Source organism: Ochotona princeps, chromosome 14, assembly GCF_030435755.1.
Source record: "Ochotona princeps isolate mOchPri1 chromosome 14, mOchPri1.hap1, whole genome shotgun sequence".
Taxonomy (NCBI): domain Eukaryota; kingdom Metazoa; phylum Chordata; class Mammalia; order Lagomorpha; family Ochotonidae; genus Ochotona; species Ochotona princeps.
Window position 1 is genome coordinate 2727292 of NC_080845.1, and position 21216 is coordinate 2748507.

The following is a 21216-nucleotide window of genomic DNA, read 5'->3' on the forward strand; positions in this document are numbered from 1 at the left end:
CAGTTAAGCAATTCTGCACAATCCTGCCAGCTCCATGGCAAGGGTAGCAGAGGCCAATGCTCAGCTGGTGACAGAATTATCCTCAGGCGAACGCTAAAAATATAGAACCCGGGGCCCAGTGCAATAGCCTAGCAGCTAAAGTCCTCACCTTGCACGCACCGGGATCCCATATGGGTGCCAGTTCGTAACCCAGCAGCCCTGCTCGGCCCAAAGCCTTGGGACACTGCACCCAGTGGGAGACCAGGAGGAGGCTCCTGGCTCCTGGCTCCTGGCTTTGGACTGATGCGGCTCCAGCAGTTGCGACCACTTGGGGAGTGAATCAATGATATTCCTCTCTATCTCTCCTCCTCTCTGCATATCTGACTTCCCAATAAAAACAAACAAAAAAACCAAGATAGATAGATAGATCCTAATATTGTTGCATGTGAGGATGGGCAGAAACCAGTCTTTTTTTAAACAAACTCCGCATGTGATCCCACAGGACAAGCTAAGGCAGCTCCTGAACCAGCCACCATATTCTGTCCTTCCTCTCACAACCAGCTAGCAGAGCAAAAGTAGCAACTGGAAGACAGATGGGGAGGGGACAGGCCTGCTCCAACCAGCCCCTGGGGCAGGGCCAGCAGGTGCAGAGCCGGCAAAGGTCCAATAGCCAGATCTCCCACTGGCAAGGAAGGGTATCTGTGGGCCCAACAAGAGCCAGGCAAGGGGCCACAGTCTACTTACTCTGAGGGCGGAGGCTTGGTCCGGGCCCATACGACAGATCTAAGACGCCCTTTTCTTTGCCAGCCTTGTCCTGCCCTCCAGCTGCTTTCAGCGTCGGAAATTCCTCGGGAGAGAAGGATAGTAGTCGGCTTGAGCCCCTTAAACCTGCCAAGAGAAGCAGAAATGGCAGCAGGTGAGGTCAGTACATCATAGCTGGCTTGCCCAGCTCCGCACAGTGGAAGCAGAACGCCTCAAGTGGCTTAAGTGACCCCCAGGGGCCAGCAGGCAGTGGGCTGCAAAAGGCCAAGGTGGGACATTACAGCTGCTCCTCCATCAATCAGATGAGCAACGGGGACGTCAATAGAAACCCCTCCCCCTCCCCCTCCCCCTAGAATGGCAAGCAGGAACACACCCTCTGTCCGTTCCAATTTATCACTCTCCATAGTTCTGCAACCTTGAAGGCCAAATGCTTACTCCCCTGACCTGGGGAAGGGCTTGTTCCTTCGCTCGCTCCTCAACGCTACAAAGTGCTGCAGAGGACACAGCCTTTTTCTAGTCTGACTCCTGGCATGTCCAGCACTCAGGCAGAGGCTGCCCTGAGGTCCAGGTGCTGCAACGTAAGCTGAACAGAATCACCTCCTCCTATCAAAAAACCCAGGAACAGTGACATCACTTCCTGTTGGACTGGTGCAGCACGCTTGGTTCCAGCACAGTCTAACCCCAGCTGGCCCCAGGCATTACTCGCAGCACCACTGACTCACAGACCTGGGGACTGAGGCTGGCTGAGCCAGGAAGCCAGAGTGGGGACTGCCACAATTCACTGTGGTCTCATTCCACAGGGTCAAACACGCTCAGGGTGAAGACCAGACACATTGCTCACCAACAGTGAACCCCAAGCAAGACCTCCACACATCACAAAGGGACTCCACAGTCGTTAGTGAAGTCACGTTAACAACCTGGTCATTTATCTGAAACAAAAAAACCTCTCCGTGTATTCTGTCCCTTGTTCAGCCTTAATAGTCATGAAGATATCACTGTAAGCACCAATGAAATCGCCCCTGCAGGGAAAGACCAGAACCCAAAGCTTCTGGCCAGAGCAGCAGCATCCCTTTTAAAGCTTTCTAACGCGTACTTGCCTTTCACCAAGAGAAACCAAGGCAGCCAGAGCAGGTCACGGAGTGCATCTCTAGAGCCTGTGAGTGGGCACCAAAGCCCTCTGCCCACTGCCCTGCCAGAGCCAGCCCCTCAGGGCCTCCCGGGTGTGTTGCAGGCAATCGACTTATGTCAGTCACTTCAGGAAAAGTTCTTCTGAACTCGGAATCATATAAATACTTGTGGGCAATGTCCCCAGATCTCCATACCCTATGACATCACCCACCCCAAGATAGGAAACCGGAAGCCAAGTCCTTACTTTGGAAGCACCTAGGCCCACCAGATATGTTCTTGGGGATCCTAGGTGTTGCCTGCCTCAAACACTCACCAAGGAATTTGACAGCTGCTTTCTAAACCAAAGTTACTTTTTCTAAAAGTTTATCTCCTAAGCACAGCTACACAGACAGGGTGAGAAGAAAGAGATCTTCCATCTACCAGTTTACTCCCCAAATGGCCACAATGGCTAGAGTGGGGTCAGACCAAATCAGGAACCGTAGAGCTTCTTCTATGTGGAAGCAGGACCCCAAGTGCTGGGGTCCGTGTGGGGGGTCGGGGAGACAGGAAGGTGTGAAGAGTACTGTTCCACTGCAGGCAGAGCCAAAAGGAATTTGCCGCTGCATGGCAGGGCCCGGCAGATGTCTCTACAACCACCTGAATGCAGCTCCACCTCCCTTTGCATGGACACTGGACAATCCCGCTGAGAATTCTGTAATCTAGTTAGGCATTGTCTGCCTCTGCGGAGTTAATGTTTACTACCAATGTGAGCCTGGAAGTTGATGTTGCTGATACCCTTTTAGCAAAAGGGCCTTTTATGATTGCTGCCTTGGCTGCCCCCATTGACCATACACTAACCAAGGGTGCTAAGTCCCCAGGTGTAGTGGGAATCTATTCTTTCCCTCTTTGATCTTTAGGTCCTTCCTTCTGTGATGCACTTCCTCCCTTAACTGATTCAAGATTAAGTTGTAGAATGAGGATTGTAGTAGGAATGTGTTACTGATTGATATGCACCACCTATTGAGAACTTCCTGGGCCCAGCGGTGTGGCCTAGCAGCTAAAGTCCTTGCCTTGAACCCGCCAGGATCCCATATGGGTGCCAGTTCTAATCCCAGCAGCTCCACTTCCCGTCCAGCTCTCTGCTTGTGGTCTGGGAAAGCAGTCAAGGATGGCCCAAAGCCTTGGGACCCTGCACCCGCGTGGGAGACCTGGAAGAAGTTCCTGGCTCCTGGCTTCAGATCGGCGCAGCACTGTCTGTTGCATTCACTTGGGGAGTGAATCATCGGATGGATCTTCCTCTCTCTCTCCTCCTCTCTGTATATCTGACTGTGTAATAAAAAAATAAATAAATCTTTAAAAAAACAAAACAAAACAGAGAACTTCCTGACCACAGGGTCAGGATGAAAACGGCAGAATTATCCTTAGAAACACCCACTTCATGACGTAAAAAGTCTGAGCCAGAGTTTGACTGCATCTGTATAAATAAAGCGGACAGCTTTCCCGCACTGTCCATTATGATGATGAAATCGCAGTGGTCCGTTTCGTTCCTCTTTATGCCTCATCCACGCACCCTTCTCGAGTTCCGAACTCAGCTGGAGCTGGGCTCTGGCACCCAAGCACCTGGGCCACCCTCTGCTGCTTTCCCAGGCCATCAGCAGGCAGCTGGATCAGAAGTGCCACAGCCAGGACTTAAACCAATGCCCATAAGGCATACTGACATCACAGGCGGCAGTTTGACTGGCTATCCCACAATGCCATTCCTGAAAGTTTACTTTTAACAGGTAATACAGTTACACGGTTCAGAAAGAAAAAGCCAGGGCTTGTAAACTGCTACAGTGTATGAAGTCACGCTTCTAATGCCACAAAAAGAACCGAGCACTGATTCGTGTTCTGGCTGTTCCACTTCCAGCTCAGCTCCCTGCTACCGTGCTCAGGGAAACAGTGGGAAGATGGGCCAAGTTTCTGGGACTCTGCCACTCACATGGGAGACCTAGACAGATTTCCTGACTCTGGCATCGGCCGGGCTCAGCAGCAGCAGCTACTGCAGGTACCGGGGTGGTGAACCAGAAGACAGCTCTCTATGTCACGTTTTCAAATTAAATAAATCTTTTTTTTTTTTTTAAGGCATAGATCCTCACAGTCAGCCCTGTGGCCACCTGCCCTTCCAGTTCTCCCCTTCTCCCTTAGGGTTTCCTTCCACAGCTACAGCACTGCCGAGCCGGTTCCTCCTCCACAGAGGGTAACACACTGTGCACATCTTCCTGAGTGCTCACTTCAGAGCACATACTAGAGATCATGCTGTCTGAGCAGATGGCTTTTTTCTTTATGCCCAAATGGCATTTTGTGCAAAAACCACAAGCCTTCAGTTACACTGCTCTAGTAAGTTATCTCACACAGAGGCAAGCACAGGTCATCTTGGCAGGCACCACAAAATCGCCTTCCACAGGATTATGCCAATGTACATTGGTGTGCGTTCACCCTGGGGATTCTAAACAAAAAATTCATCGTCTGTTCACTTAAAGAAAATTCTCACCCCTTAGAAATAAGTAGACACAAAGCCAAAGGAGCAGCTGCTGTGTTCAAGCCCCTAAGAGGCTGCCAGGCACCTGCAGGCGCCTCACAACACAAAAGGCACAGCACTTTGTGCTTCCTTCCGCTGCGGCACTGCTCCACACAGCACCCCGTGTCTTCCAAGCAAGTCCCTGTGGGGCAGAGGCCTCACGATGCTCGGAATGCTGCTGGGTCTTGGACCCCAAGCAGGCAGGCCTACCCGTGAGGTTGATCTCAAGAATGTAGCTGAAAGCCACAGCACACATGCCCTTCCCGTATATGGGCCCAGGAAGGAGGGAGCTGCTGGGTGCTGGCAACACCACTGAGCAGGGGCAGTGTCCCCCAGCCGCACAGCTGGACTAAGGATCAGCAGGGCCAACCGCGTCCTGTCCCCTGAGCACCACCCTCAGCTGTAACATGCACTGACTGGAGAGGCTGATGGCCTGGCACCATCAGCAGCCCCATCACCTCTACTCCCACATACTCACCACCTTCGGGTCCTGCTGGCTTTCCATTCAGCTGTGCCCATGACTTTGGTCCACCTGGCACTGAATTTGTGTTCTAGAAGAAGAAAAAGAATGAGGAGAGAAAGTTCAGATAGTCCACCGCTCAGTAGCTGAGTGCCTAAGAAAAACCCATGATCAAGTCTCAGGAATAGGCATCGGCCACTACTTTCACAACCACATCTACACAGCACCTACTAATGCCACAGTCCCAGGACCTGGAAACGATGGATGAGAACAAAGCTACACAGCTACTTACACAGCAATGCCAGGACTTGGACCCACGTCTGCCTCCCCACTATGCCACTGCTCACCAAGGAACAAACCCAGGACAGGAATCCCACTGCACCTGCGTACGCTAGAAGGCCAGCTGCAGCAGTTCCCGGAGTTACCGTTTCTCAACAAGTCACAACTCCTCCCCGAACGCGGACATGCCTCTCTGAGCCCTGCAGTAGAAGCTTGGCTCCATCACGTGCCGCTGGACGCCCGGGGAAGGCTCAGAGGAGGGACCTACGGTCACCCAGCTGGAGTGGCCCCAGCCCCCTGTGCCTCAAGCCCCCAATCACTGAGCTCACTTGTTTCCTGCAACAGAATCCATGGACCTGGCCTCCTTCCCATGAAACGTGAGACGCGGAGAGCAGAGCACGTGCCGTGGGAACCTCCAACACTTACTGCATCAGCTGTTCCCCTTTCCTGCCACGCCCTCCCTCAGCGCAGAGCTGACCTCAGCTGCAGGTGCCCCTCACAGACCAGCCAGGACCCTGCAGCAAGCACAGCAGCCCTGAGCTGCTCTTGCTCACACACAGAACTATACCCCACCCTCTGGTACCTTGTGCATGCCAGAGCCGACTCCCTCACCTGCACCCAAAGGCACCAACCTGGAGAGAAGCATGCGCAGACACGAGTGACCAAGTCTATGCCAAGCACTGGATGGCACCAATGCTGAGGAGCAAAGCCCAAGTGTCTCCATCCCCTCCACTGCCCTAAGGGGGAGCCCTAGATGAAGTGTCCAGGTGCTGTGGCCTGCACCACAGCCCGGCTCTGACGCAGCATCTCCACAGGGCCTTGTACCTAGGTACACTGGCCTGTCATCACACTGACACCCAGGGCCAGGGCTGAAAAACCACAGGTCTGTGACCTCTCTCAGGTTCATGCACTGGAAAAACACCACCAACTCAAACCTACATACTGGCCATCAGGCTTGTGGGGTTAGGCCACTGAATCCAGGGTCTCACACGAGCACAGCTCAGTGTCGGCTGGGGGAAGAGTGATCCAGAAAACACACTTCCCACTTAAGGCCAGAAAAGAAAGGATCTGATGCTGCCAAGAGACCACCACAAAAACAAATCAGGGTAGTTCATGTTGCTGTCAAGAGCTGGTGAGCACTAGGAACCGAGGCCAACACATCCAAAAAACCCCGACTTCCCACCCAGCTTTCCAGCAGCACCTCCATCCATCCTGGAGCTGATCTAAGGCCAGATTGAGGCCCTGGTGGACCCTTGCTCGGGCTCCATGCTGAAGCAGGGCACTGCTGAAGAAGGAGCATGGCGGAAAGCGGAGCTGCTGCTTCCAGCAGCGCTGGAGTTCACACTGCACGGACAGCCGAATCATAATTAAATCATGATTTTCTGCCCTTAAAAAAAAGTTTTCAACAAAACCCATGTATTTCCCACATGCGAGTCCTTTGAGACATTGAGCTCAACAAGGACAATGTGGCTTGGCGCTGCAGACACGACAGCACGGGGCAGGCTCTGAGAAGGCCTGCCGCAGGGGAGCCCCATGTATCTTCCACTGCCGGCCGTCTCGGGACACTGCCCCGGAGCGTGGGGAGGAAGCACTGGACATAGTGTCACTGAGCTTGCTGACATCACGTCAGGGCCAGGCAGCTGCAATCCCAGCCCCCGCTATCACCCTCAGCTGGGGTCTCTCCCACACATTCTACATCAGTGACCAATTCTGCATCAGTGGCAATTTCCCACACCCCTTCCCTAAAGTAAACCACATTTCTTGATGACAGTGCCGCCATCAGGAGAGGGTCCCCAGCACCTACCTCCGGACTGATGGACTGAGTCGGTTTCTGCAAACTGGAGACAGATTTCTGCAAACCCGGCTGCTGCTGCAACTCCGGCGGCTGAGAGACTGTCGCACTGGAACTGGACACAGGCAGGAAACACAGTGGGGTGAGGGTAGCACAGGGTGGGCCATGGCTGCTCCGCTGCTTCCTGGGAGTAAGACCTCATCTGGCCAAGACAAGAAACACTTTTCCCAACTTTGCCAGTCTATGGTGGCAAAGACCAATGAGAACAAACCATGCCTGGCCTTCCCAGTGATATCTTAAGAGGCCAGCGCTGCTTCTTCTCTTGGTGAGCCTCTGATCTACAGAATAGAGAGCTTGCTGCCAGCAATGTGAGACACAAAAAGCAAGTCTCAGGCACCCAGGCTCCAGACCAGGAGTTCACATCTGCTTTAAGATACGAGCAAATATTCTATCTTCTTTAGCCACTAGGCCATGCCGCCGGGCCCAAATATTCTATCTTCTTATGGCTGAGAAATAGAAATCCGTAACAAAAAAAAAAAAAAAAAAAAAAAGGTTAAAATTTTGAGAGATATGAGACAGAGAGAGACTGAGAGCCCCCATCCGCTGGTTCTCTCCCTAGACACCTGCCGACAGCTGGGGTTGGCTAGTGTCAGAGGTGAAAACCCAATTCCGTCTCCCACAACTCCTTGGGAATCACTTCTGCCTCCCAAGCAGCATCTGCCAGCGTCAGCAGCGGGGAGTGGGGCCAGGTATTCAGATGAAGGATGTGGGCAGCCTAACCACCAGGCCAAAGACTCACTTCTCAAAGTTTATAAACACACCTTAACATAGAACTGTCACTACTTCATCCTTCAGAGACCAACTCCAAGCAACTTTTTCTACACTTGCAGGATGCAATATACACATAATTCCAGGACTTTTAAATGTAGTATATTTGAACATCTTCTCCTATCATCTACCTTTTTTTTTTTAAATTTTAAAGATTTATTTTTTGGGCCCGGCAGCGGTGTGGCCTAGCGGCTAAAGTCCTCGCCTTTAAAGCCCCAGGATCCCATATTGGCGCCGGTTCTAATCCCAGCTGCTCCACTTCCCATCCAGCTCCCTGCTTGTGGCCTGGGAAGGCAGTCGAGGACGGCCAAAAGCCTTGGGACCCTGCACCCGTGTGGGAGACCCGGAAGAGGTTCCTGGTCCCGGCTTCGGATCGGCGCGCACCGGCCCGTTGCGGCTCACTTGGGGAGTGAATCATCGGATGGAAGATCTTCCTCTCTGTCTCTCCTCCTCTGTGTATATCTGGCTGTAATAAAATGAATAAATCTTTAAAAAAAAAAAAAAGATTTATTTTTATTGGAAAGGCAGATATACAGAGAGGAGGAGAGACAGAGAGGAAGATTTTCCATCTGATGATTCACTCCCCAAGTGAGCGCAACGGCCGGTGCTATGCCAATCTGAAGCCAGGAGCCAGGAACCTCTTCCAGGTCTCCCACACGGGTGCAGGGTCCTAAGGTTTTGGGCCATCCTCGACTGCTTTCCCAGGCCACAAGCAGGGAGCTGGATGGGAAGTGGAGCTGCCGGGATTAGAACCGGTGCCCATATGGGATCCTGGCGCTTTCAAGGTGAGGACTTTAGTCACTAGGCCCGCCACCGGGCCCATACCTCTTTCTTTTAATGACACAGAACAAGTGGATGGCCTATAATTTGGCCCACCTCCAATTCTGGTACTTTTTCTTATGAGAGATAAAACTGCAATGAGCATTTTTGTACGTGCGTATCTGCACACACATCCCCGTCATTCAGCACCACGCAGCTGTCCTCAGGGAGGCTCTGAAATCTGAAACCTCTCGCCAGGGGCCAGCAAGGTGGTTCAACAGTTAATCCTCCACCTGCAAGTGTAGGCATCCCATATGGCACTGTCCCAGATGCTCCATTTCCCATCTAGCAATTTGTTTCTGGCCTGTGAAAGTAGTGGCAGATGGCCCAGGACCTTAGGACCCTTCACCCACATGGGAGAACCAGAGGAGGATTCTGGCTTTGTTCAACTCAGCTCCGACCGCTGCATTCATCTGGGGAATGAACCAGCAGACGAAGATCTTCCTGTCTGTCTTTCCTTCTCTTAATGAATCTGCCTTTGCAATAAAAATACGTAGGTAAATCTTTAAAAGCAAAAACATTGTTAAACTGCCAGCTAACAGCCCATGCTGCTATGGTTAGGGTCAGGGTTAGGGTTAGAGGGTCAGAGTCAGGGTTAGACAGTTAGGGTCAGGGTTAGAGGGTCAGGATCAAGGTCAGGATTAGGGGTAGGGTCAGGGTTAGAGGGTCAAGGTCAGGATTAGGGGTAGAGTCAGAGTCAGGGTTAGGGTTAGCGGGTTAGAATCAGGATTAGAGGGTTAGAGTCAGGGTTGGAGGGTTAGGGTCAGGGTCAGAGTTAGAGGGTCAGGGCTACGGTTAGAGGGTTAGGGTCAGGGTCAGAGTTAGAGGGTCAGGGCTACGGTTAGAGGGTTAGGGTCAGAGTTACAGTTAGAGGGTCAGGGCTCTAAAGGGACAGAGGACCTGGGATGTTGACTTCTGCCTGACACAGCAGCTTCCTCGTCACTCCATCTCACTCTGCTCAGTGAGATGCCAAGAAAGCAGCGACCACAGACTCCATGCAACGCCAGCGGCCTCTGTAAGCCAAAGCCTACTCCTGTACACCCTTGTCCAAGGCTGCCACTGTCCCTCCTCCCTGTCAGCTTCTACCAAGACAGCTGCTTCCAGGAGGGGCACTAGTGTACCCAGCCACAAGGACTGACTCCTGCCTGCCAACAGCCCCCAGGACACCATCTTCCTTAGGCCCAGCAGAGGACCACCAGTAGCAGGCCTATTTAACTCTTCATAGGGAGGCGTGTCCAACACAGTCTGCACAATATGGGTGAGACTAGAGAAAGGCCCCCCACCTCACAACTTCTAGTGGTACGGGCTGAAACCCATCACAGCCGTCTTATCCAGAGCCGCGTACCACCGGCATGGATGATGGCGATGACACCTGCCGGCGCTGATGACCTGACCCGCGTTACCACTCCCACATGTGCAGGCCATCCAACGCCTAGCTGGAAATCACACTAAGGGTCATCTGATTCCAAATGTCACGCTGTACTACACATCAATGCATCCCTAAGCAAACCATTAAATAGCACGGGAGGGCCTATTTTAGTTACTGCTACTTTTTAGCCAAGTGGCTGGGCAGTGTGCTCTCTCTGCCTGCTGAGTGAAGTAACTACATGGGATAAAGTCACTGAAATCACCAGAGCCATGTCCTGCGCCAGCTGGAATGAGAGGAGGACCGTGTGCTGGGTCCAATGTGCCATGTGACTCCTGCCCCCGCACTGGCAGGCAGACCCTAAGACACAAGGGCACGTGGCACAAGATATTCTTCCTGTTCCCTGCCAGGCAAGGCCGGCAGGAAGGTGCTCCCACCGAAGCCCTCCCAGTATCAAGTCTCCTTCCTGGACACCCTCACCACGGCTGGACAACCAGCACAGACTCACAGTGGAACAGTGTGAAGGCTCGGTTCAGAAGGTTAACCAGGCCATGTGCCCACCCCAGCCGCCTCTGTGACAGACCCTGGGCCTCCTGCAGGCACAGAAACAGCCTGTAGAAAAGTAACTGACCCAAACACCGGCTCTGTCCACCAAGGTTGCGCCAGGAACTGGCTCAGAGTCATTACATCAGCTCCCCAGGGGGATAAGGCTTTTCCTAATAAGGCACTGGGGGACCCTGCTCTTTGGGGACAAGGCTGCTCGGAAACAAAGCTACCAAAGCCAGGAAAATTGACACCGGGAAATCCACAAAGTCACTGAGCTCCACATGGACACCAGCTCTTGAGCACACAGCTACTCCAGCAGCACCACCTCCACCCTGTGGCTCCCCCTCTGGACCACCACCCGCCACCTCGCCACTCACCTCTTTGGGTCTTGCTGGTCCTGCTTGTTTGCCCATCCCGTTCCGTCCTTGGGTACTATCACGATGGTGGGGTCGTTTCCTTTGTTTTCCGACTTCAAGCTTGGCAGGTTTGCAGGTGGTGGCATGCGCCGGGCCGTGGCAACTTTCCCAAGACTCTGTAAGCCATGTCTAGGAATAACTGCAGGGTGCAGAGGGGTAGGACAGACAACATACAGACCACCTGCAGCGTGCTGCTCGGCTCCGAGTGATCGAGACCAAGGGCACCCAGGGCAGACGCCAGTGGGACACAGAAGCCTGCGCATCACCCCAGCTCTTCCCTGAGGACGCCAGGCATCAGGCACACAGTAATCACCTCTCTGCAAGCTGACCCAGCCTTGGTCTCAGCAGAGCAAGACCATGGGACAACCTGGGCCCACACTCAGGCCAAGTCCAGGCAGGAGACCTCTGCTGTCAGTAGGGTGTGGTGGACAGGATCGATATAACCCCCCCACCAAATCCCAGAGGTTCAAAACCACGAGACTGAAAAGGGTTAATTCTAATGCAAGCGAAGCTCCCTCTCTCCCATAACATTTGTGTTCCCATTAGGGGACACGAACATCCCAGGACACAAGGACGCCCCCATGGCAGCCAGACACTGTGGGGGAGATGGGGACTTACCTGAGGATCTGGCCGCGTCTACTGGTTTTCCTCTATACTTATCAAACAGGCTGAGAGTCGAGTACTTGCTTTTCCCATCCTTGCCCTTGGTTAGTTGCCCCAAACGATCGGACATTGCGATGAAATGTCATCTAGTAAGGAAATTTTTCTTGGCACCGCTCCTGATCTGCCTTTGAAATAGGGGGAAAGTGTCAATCCACCGGAACCTCCACCCCGGCAGACTGACTCCTTTAGGGATCACGGATGGCCAGGAAAGCTCTGGACATCCCTAACAAAGGCCTACTGGGCCCGGCGCAATGGCTCACCTAGCTAATCCTTTCCCACCCAGCTCTGGGTTTGTGGGGTTTGTGGCCTGGGAGAGCAGTGGGGGATGGCCCTAGGCAACAAAGAGCTCCGAAAGAGAAAACAGGACAGGTGCAGACAAGCACAGCAGGAGCTGCGCAGAAAGCAGCGGCTGGACATGGTGGACTCTGTCCTGCGTGTTCACAGCTGGCAATACCACCAGGTCTCTGTACTCCAGAGTGCCCTGGAATGTAAGCTAGATTAGGGCATATACAGGAGTCCAGTACCCCATGGTGGTAGCACACAAACAGCCTGTCCAACATGGCATTCACCAGCTAAAGTTTGCACAAAAACTTCAATGTGTTGCCCAGGAACAAGCCTGACACAGCTGGGGGGTTCCGAGAGTCCTGTATACTTATTGAGTTGGCATGCTGCCATACCAAATTCTTGGAGGTAATCCTCACCGACCCATTTCATAAAGCCATCCGAAGAAATCCTGACACCCGTTGGATCCTAAGCCAACCCATGAGCACAGGAAGTGTGGGGACTGCTGTCTGCGGGCAAAGAGCCACAAGTCCAACCACCCATGATTCTCAGTGTGTGGCCTGGTGAAGGCACACCCTCCAGCTGCACCGGCCAGCAAGATGCACAGAGCCTGTGGCATTAGGACAGCCTGACTGCCTGCTGAAGCCAGTCCCCTGTCACTGAAATGCTTAGCTCACAGAGAGAGCCGAGGGCAGTGAGGTCTCAAGTCCCACCACGAGTGCTTTGTCTTTCCCTTACTGGGGACGCTGCAGGGCAGTGTTAAAACATCCCATGTAGCACCACAGCTCTAAAACAAATACTTTGAAAGATAAGAAAAAAATCTGCTTGAGCAACAGAAGCAACTGTGCAAGGTGCATCCATGTAAGCATGGCCAGCACCCAGGACACCAACAAAGGTGTCCACCCTTGCACCCGCACCCACAGACAGCCTTGAGAAGACGGGTAGGCAAGAAGCTCATCTCCCCAGTACCTGCTGACTTTTTGCAGGCATCCATGGTCCACTGGCACCGCGCCCAGGGCTTGTTCAGCCACACACCTTCCACCTCAATTCTGCATGCCCCCAGGGATCTGGACGCACCTTTCACCTGCCGGGAACTGAGGCCAATAACCTCACTGCCCTTCATCTGACCCCCAAACGTGCAATCGGTTCCAAGCCTCATAACCAACCAGCCAGCCGGCCAAGCAGAGGGCGGCGTGAGCGACCACACCCACCCCAACCAGAATTTAGCTCAAGCATCAGTCGTCGAGATTACATGTCATTAGTGACTTTATGATGACATTGTGGGAACATCCACCACCACCAAGAGGCACTTGGCAGTAGCTGCCACTTCCCATTCTCCACTGACACCCCCTGTGCCAGCGCAAAGCCTGCTCAGATGACTACAGACCCAAGACAATTCCTGAAATAAGACCGTGAAGTAGGGAACCAAGATGAGTTCCAACTTCCAAGAGCACTGAAGACAAGTCACACGGATGCCACAGGCCAGCAGCCAGCTCTGACAGGCTAGGGTATCACCCACCGCACAGACACTGCCTGAGCCCCAGCTCTGCCAGGGGCTGCAAGAACAGATGCCCATGAGTGCACAAGATCTCAAGAGGGCCTGTGGACAGGGCTGAGCACAGCGTGTGGGGGGACACCCAGCACCTCCTCCTCAGGGCAGAACCCCTCTCCTCTGCCCTTTCCTCACGGCGTCCCTCAGCCGCCAAGAGTCAAGCGATGCTCAGGTGTTGCAGACTGAGCAGAGGGAGGGCTGCTCCCACTCAGTGACTGACCCAGGGCTGCTAAAGGCACTGCAGTGGGGGGGGTGCTCAACACAAAGAAGACACAGCAAGCAGCACCCACACCTCAGTGCGCAGTGCTCCTGTCCAACAGCGATGGCCGACAGGTCAGGGTCTGCCTCAAGTACCAGGAGCAAAGAGCAGCGTTTACCGGGGGGGGGGGGGGGGGGGGGGGGGGGGCGGGGGACAAGTTACCAAAGGGCCCCGATTCTGACTCTGTGCCTGACACCTCACTGCCTGCTTACCTTGGGTCCTCTGTAAACTCCCTCCCCACCAAGGTCGCATCTGGTGAATTTCTGCCTTAACAACATCTCTGAGGACAGAGGCTGGCCCAGACCTGCTCCAGATCAGATGTCAATCAGCTTGGAATTTTTATTAAAATTAGATGAAATCTAGATTTTGACACTGAACAAATATGAAACAGAAAAGATCCCTCCTGGCTGGAAACGCTCCCACCTATATACACAAGTGCATACTTACACACCAAAAAATAAATTAAAAAAATTTTTATTTGAAGTGTGGAGTTAGAGACGGGGAGACACGCAGAGACAATCTTCCGCTGCTGGCTCATTCTTGTGGTGAACACAATGGCTGGAGCAGCGCCAGTCAGAAGCCAGGAGCCTCCAGTGGGTCTCCTGCACGGGTGCAAGGGCCCAAAGTTGGGTCCGTCCTCCACTGCTTTCTCAGGCCATAAACAGGGAGTTGGACCGAAAGTGGAGAAGCTATGCCTGGTGTGTGGCCTCAACTGGCCAGAGCTACGAGAATAACTTCAAGCTGTTTTAAGTCACTAAATCATGATAATTTACATAAACAAGAGGAAATTCATAATTAATTCTTAATGTATTTTCATTGGGTACTACAAAATGCACCTACCACAAAGGTGGGCCAGGACATTCAGGATAAACTGGATGTGAATCCTGCCCTACATAGGACCAACTGTGGTAACACAGCTAACTAAGAAACATGTTACAGGGTCTGTCATGGTGGCACAGCAAGCTAATCCTCCACCTCCAAGCACTGGCAGGCCATACTGGAACCAGGTCATGTCCTAGCTGCTGCACTTTTGATCCAGCTCCCTGCTTATAGCCTAGAAAAACAGTAGAGGGTAGCCCAAAGCCTTGGGCCCTTGCACCCAAGTAGGAGATCTGGAGGAAGCTCCTGGCTCCCAGCTTCGAAATCAGCTCAGCTCTGGCTATTATGGCCATTTGGAAATGAACCAACGGTGGAAAATCTCTGTGTGTGTGTGTGTGTGTGTGTGTCTGTGTGTGTGTGTGTCCCTCCCTCTCTGTAACTCTTTCGAACAAAATGAGAATCTTTTTAAAAAGAAGCATGTTCCAAGCCTGGCGTGGTAGCCTAGTTGTAACTAGTGGATGCAGGGCCCCAAGGACTTAGTCCATCCTCTTCTACCTTCCCAGGCACACAAGCAGGGTGCTAGATCAGAAGCAGAGGGATCTGGCACATTGATTCACCTAGCTAATCCTCCACCTTCACGCTCCAGGATTCCATGAGCATCCAGCTGCTCCACTTCCCTGCTTGTGGCCAGGGAGGGCAGCAGAGGACGGCCCAAAGCCTTGGGACCCTGCACCTGCATGGGAGACCTGGAATGGGCTTCTGGCTTCAGCTCTGGCCCATCGCTTGGGGAGTGAGCTAGCAGATGGAGGATCTTTCTCTCTGTAAATATTTTTTCCAAGAAAATAGAAAATTAGTCTTTTAAAAAAAAAGCATGTTCCACAAAATCTCACTTCTGCCTAAAAAGCTGGCTAGCAGCCATACCCATGAGCGGAGCTTCCAGCAACATTTTTGAGCAAAATTGGTGGTGTGGGTGGTGTCTGCCTCTGTCCAGCCACGCACCCTGCTGGATCACCACTACACCTTTTGGTTCAGATGCAAACAGCTACAAATCAACCTGATAATAGGCCAAGGAAGGAGAGGGGGTGAACAACCTGAATCATCCTGATTTAACAAGTCAAGCAGGTTAGGATTCAATGTGGGGGGTGGCACTATGGTGTGGCCTCCTGTGATGCCAGCATGCCCATGGGTGCTGGCTCATGCCATGGTTGTTGCACTCCCAATCCAGCTCCCTACTAATGCTCTAGGAAAAACAGTGAGAAGACAGCCCGAGGGCCTGGGCCCCTGGTGCCTCATATTTCGCAGACTGGATGAGGCGCCTAGTTTCTGGCTCTGGACTGGCCCATCACTAGCCATGCAGCCATCCAGGGAGTAGGCCAACAAAGCTAGCTTTGTCTCTACTTCCAATCAGCGTCCCTTCTGATGATCCTGGGAAGGTAGCAGCTGACAGCCAATTCCTAGCCACCTACTTGTGAGATAGGTGGAATTCCCAGGTCCTTGTTTCAGCCAGATTTTGCCCTTGGTGCCTACACCTGGAGACTGAACCAACAGATTAAAGACTGTCACTCTGAGGCTGGGCATGATGGCCTACTAGCTAAAGTTCTCACCTTGAACCCACCAGGATCCCATATGGGCGCTGGTTCTAATCCCAGCAGTTTCACTTCCCTTTCAGCTCCCTGCTTGTGGTCTGGGAAAGCAGTCAAGGATGGCTCAAAGCCTTGGGACCCTCCACCCATATGGGAGACCTGGAAGAAGCTCCTGGCTTCAGATCAGCTCAGCTTTGGCCGTTGTGGCCCCTTGGGGAGTGAACAATCAAATGGAAGATCTTTCTGTTTCTCCTTCTCTCTGTAAATCCGACTGTCCAATAAAAGTAAGCACAACCTTAAAAAAACATTGTCACTCTATCTTTCAAATAAATACCTAAATTTTCAAAACATCCAATGTGGAATTTTTTTTAAAGAGTTTTTAATTTTTATTGGAAATGCAGACATACAGACAGGAGGAGATACAGAAAGGAAAATCTTCCGTCTGCTGGTTCACTCCCCAAACAGCCTCAATGGCCAGAGCTGAGCCAATCTGAAGCCAGGAGTCTCTTCTGGGTCTCCCGTATGGGTGCAGGTCCCAAGGCTTTAGGCCACAAGCAGAGAGCTGGACGGGAAGTGGGACTGCTGGGAATAGAAGCTGTGCCCATATGGGGTTCCGGCACGTTCAAGGCTAGGACTTTAGCCACTCAGGCCATCGTGCCAGGCCCTCAATGTGGAATCTTAAATATAATGAAACTGCAAGATCTAACCAGAAAACACTTCCATTTCTGTAACTACTGCTAGAAGGTCTTCTTAAAGTCTGTTGGCTCGGGCCCAGCGGTATGGCCTAGCAGCTTAAGTCCTTGCCTTGAAAGCCCCAGGATCCCATATGGGCACCGGTTCTAATCCCGGCAGCTCCACTTCCCATCCAGCTCCCTGCTTGTGGCCTGGGAAAGCAGTCGAGGACGGCCCAATGCATTGGGACCCTGCACCCGTGTGGGAGACCCAGAAGAGGTTCCAGGTTCCTGGCTTCGGATCGGCGCGCACCGGCCCGTTGTGGCTCACTTGGGGAGTGAATCATCGGACGGAAGATCTTCCTCTCTGTCTCTCCTCCTCTGTGTATATCTGGCTGTAATAAAATGGATAAATCTTTAAAAAAAAAAAAAGTCTGTTGGCTCACTGACACAGAAATCCGTGAGTGCCCTGACTGCAGCTGTGGACAGAGGTGCCAGTCTCTGTGTGCCCATGGGTGCATCCGATGCTTCTCTGAGAACCAGCCATTCCCACCCAGCATCCCAGAGGAAACAGGCAAGACTGCACAAACAAGAGCCACCCACTGGGACGTGACAACTGCAGAGAACTATTGGCAGGTCTACAACTCCTACTTGAGCTGCATCCTCCAGTACAGTCAACTGTTCCACAAACACAAAGTGCACACCTGCTCTGTTCCTGGTAAAACACTCCCAGTTCTGTGAGCACAGCCTGGGTGCTGCCGCAACAAGGCGCCCCTGCACAGCCCCTAGACGTGCCTGCACAGCCCCTGCACTGCCCCTGCACTGCCCCCTGCACTGCCCCCTGCACAGCCCCTGCACTGCCCCCTGCACAGCCCCCTGCACAGCCCCTGCACTGCCCCTGCACAGGCCCTGCACAGCCCCTGCACAGCCCCTGCACTGCCCCTGCACAGCCCCTGCACTGCCCCCTGCACAGCCCCTGCACTGCCCCCTGCACAGCCCCTGCACTGCCCCCTGCACTGCCCCTGCACTGCCCCTGCACTGCCCCCTGCACAGCCCCTGCACTGCCCCCTGCACAGCCCCTGCACAGCCCCCTGCACTGCCCCTGCACAGCCCCCTGCACTGCCCCCTGCACTGCCCCTGCACAGCCCCCTGCACAGCCCCCTGCACTGCCCCTGGACGTGCCTGCACTGCCCCTTGCACAGCCCCTGCACTGCCCCTGCACTGCCCCTTGCACAGCCCCTGCACTGCCCCTGGACGCGCCTGCACTGCCCCTTGCACAGCCCCTGCACAGTCCCTGGACGCGCCTGCACTGCCCCTTGCACAGCCCCTGCACTGCCCCTGCACAGCCCCTGGACGCGCCTGCACTGCCCCTTGCACAGCCCCTGCACAGTCCCTGGACGCGCCTGCACTGCCCCTGCACTGCCCCCTGCACTGCCCCCTGCACTGCCCCTTGCACTGCACAGCCCCCTGCACTGCCCCTGCGCACACGCTCAAGCGGCTCCCTTCTCACACCTGTCGGACACATCACTGACCTGTGTCCCCCAGTGACTGAAGGAAGTGTTGGACTAGAACTCTCAAGCATCAGCTGGTTCTCAAAATCCAGCACATAAATAATGCAAACGAGCATGCGCAGCACATCTGGAGTTATACCCTGAAATCAACCTGGGATGCTGGCAGGCATCCTGTGTTCTTATGTTATGGAAACAACACCCGCGGGGCAGGGCCTAACACCTGCTCACTTCACTCCCCACAGGCAGCTGCAGCTCATTGCAGAGAAGCCTGAGGAGGGACATGCAGGTGCGGGGGGAGTGGAGGGCGCCCTCCAAGTCTGCGGTTGTGACCATGGAAGTCTATGGACACTTACCATGGAAGGTTCTTTCACAAGTCTAACTTCACCAGCCATGGCCTCCGCATCCAGGGTCCCTGCCTGCCAGGTGTTTTTCACCAGCATCAGAGCGGGAGCACTAACAGGAGGGCTCTCACAACGTCCAAACATCTACTGAGCTTCTACAATCAGCCCCCACTCCTGGCAGCCTGACCTCATCGTGGGAAGAAAGCAAAGGCCAAGGTAAGGTGTGTGGCACAGGCAGCAGGACCTCTCTGCATTCACGAGACAAAAAGTGGCTGGGACGGACCCCACGTCCTCGCAGGCGAGCGGGTACCAGGTCCAGTTTACGGCCACCTGCCATCTCTTCGGTTTGTGAGCCACAGAATTGCTTTTATTCCCAAAGTGTGATTAGGACCTGCCGTATTTATTACAGACCTAGGTTACCCCACCTCACAGGAGTCCAGCCTGCGCCACTCCCACTGCCCCCAAGGCACCCCCCTGCTTGCCTACAGGGATGCCTAAGGCACTGACAGAGGGCCCAGGCTACTGAGACATCACTGCCTACAAGACAAAACTGCCAAGAGGCAGTCAAGACAAGGGTCTACACTCCCCCAGAAGGTAGCTCTGAGGCAGGAGCAACCCAAGACAGCACTGGAAGGCCCAGGCTTTGCTGAAACAAGAAAGGGCAAGATGTGCCCAAAGTGACACCTAACAGCCAAGCCCCACCTCTCCAGACAGGTTCCTATCTGTGCAGAGAGAACGTCTCCCTGCACTCTATCTCATCAAAAGCCATTTCCGGGTAACAAGAGTCATTTCACTTGACACTTGGCTAGCAGCCAGCGTCAGGTGCCTGAGCAGACCATCTGGGAACCGCCACAGCTGCACACCCGGGGCTATGGCCACTAGCACTGCTGAGCAGCGGCACCCTGCTAAACACCCCATGCCCTCAGCTCCCCAACACCACACATTCTGAGTCAGGACAGGCAAGTAACTTGTCCAGGGTCACAAGGCCACCAGGTGCTGGAGCCAGCCCTGGAGTCCAGACTGCAGCCTACACGCCCAGACACCACTGCTTAGAGGAGAGACTGCCAGTCAGGGCTGCCAACACGCATGCCAGGTTCAACAGCTGTGTTCTGGCCCATACAGACCGTGGCACTGTCACGCCACACCTCCACAGACCGTGGCACCGTTGTCACGCCACACCTCCACAGACCGTGGCGCCGTTGTCACGCCACACCTCCACAGACCATGGCACTGTCACGCCACACCTCCACAGACCGTGGCGCCGTTGTCACGCCACACCTCCACAGACCGTGGTGCCGTTGTCACGCCACACCTCCACAGACCGTGGCGCCGTTGTCACGCCACACCTCCACAGACCATGGCACTGTCACGCCACACCTCCACAGACCGTGGCGCCGTTGTCACGTCACACCTCCACAGACCGTGGCGCCGTTGTCACGCCACACCTCCACAGACCGTGGTGCCGTTGTCACGCCACACCTCCACAGACCGTGGCGCCGTTGTCACGCCACACCTCCACAGACCATGGCACTGTCACGCCACACCTCCACAGACCATGGCACTGTCACGCCACACCTCCACAGACCGTGGCGCCGTTGTCACGCCACACCTCCACAGACCATGGCACTGTCACGCCACACCTCCACAGACCGTGGCGCCGTTGTCACGTCACACCTCCACAGATCGTGGTGCCGTTGTCACGCCACACCTCCACAGATCGTGGTGCCGTTGTCACACCACACCTCCACTGACTTTGGCACCGTCATGCCACACCTCCAAGGACCAGAGCTCCAGCCAAGATGAACGCATCAAAGCACAGGAGCCAATGAGAGCAGCCCCCCATGGCATCTGCTACCCTTGGTCCTCCCCCTCGCACACCTTGGGACACTCACTTGGTGGCAGAAAGTTCCTTCAGTCACTGACTTAGAGAGGAACCTACTATGTCCAGCACAGCCTCACACCACAAGCCCAGCGCAGGACACAGGGTGAATCTGGCCTAAGTGCTGTGGTTGTGGGCAGGAAGGACCTACAGTCTTCTGCACAGAAGAAATCAGACCCCACCTCTAGTCATGACACCCCAAAAACCAGCATCACAAATGGAAACTGGTAGGCTGGACCAACCCTGGCGGGACTCTCTCATCACCAGGACATCCAGTTGCATGACTAAGGAGACACACCCTCCCAACACGAGCACACCTGCTCACTGACCCATGGGTGTGCCCCTATGGGCCCCCCGAACTTCAGGAGCAGAGGCTAGACAATAAGTACCATCTGGCTTTGTGGACCATGAAGTCTCTGTTCCAGCTGCTCAGCACTGCCAATGCATCATGAGAGTAATCGCAGGTGATACACAAGGGAATACAGCTTGTTTCAATAAAACTTCACTCGGGCCCTGTGGCGTGGCCTAGCGGCTAAAGTTCCAGCCCTGAACCCGCCGGGATCCCATATGGGTGTCGGTTCTAATCCCAGCAGCTCCATTTCCCATCCAGCTCCCTGCTTGTGGCCTGGGAAAGCAGTCAAGGATGGCCCAAAGCCGTGGAGGAGGTTCCTGGCTCCTGGCTTCAGATCGGCGCAGCACCGGCCACTGCAGTCACTTGGGGAGTGAATTATCAGATGAAAGA

At 54.1% G+C, this 21216-nt stretch overlaps 1 protein-coding gene across 7 annotated transcripts in view; it reads right to left on the reverse strand.

Moving 5' to 3' along the window:
- PRRC2B (proline rich coiled-coil 2B) overlaps positions 1-21216 on the reverse strand; it is a 76860-nt gene that overhangs the window by 39855 nt on the left and 15789 nt on the right. For 6 of the 7 annotated variants that reach the window (XM_058672892.1, XM_058672890.1, XM_058672891.1 and 3 more), the window contains exons 2-6: positions 11533-11702; positions 10876-11053; positions 6952-7054; positions 4887-4959; positions 724-867 (exon numbers count right to left, since the gene is read on the reverse strand). In XM_058672892.1, the coding sequence (XP_058528875.1) occupies positions 724-867; positions 4887-4959; positions 6952-7054; positions 10876-11053; positions 11533-11647 (613 nt within the window). In that variant the 5' untranslated portion in view covers positions 11648-11702. The remainder of the gene's footprint in view (positions 1-723; positions 868-4886; positions 4960-6951; positions 7055-10875; positions 11054-11532; positions 11703-21216) is intronic. The other variant, XM_058672887.1, reaches the window with a different exon arrangement.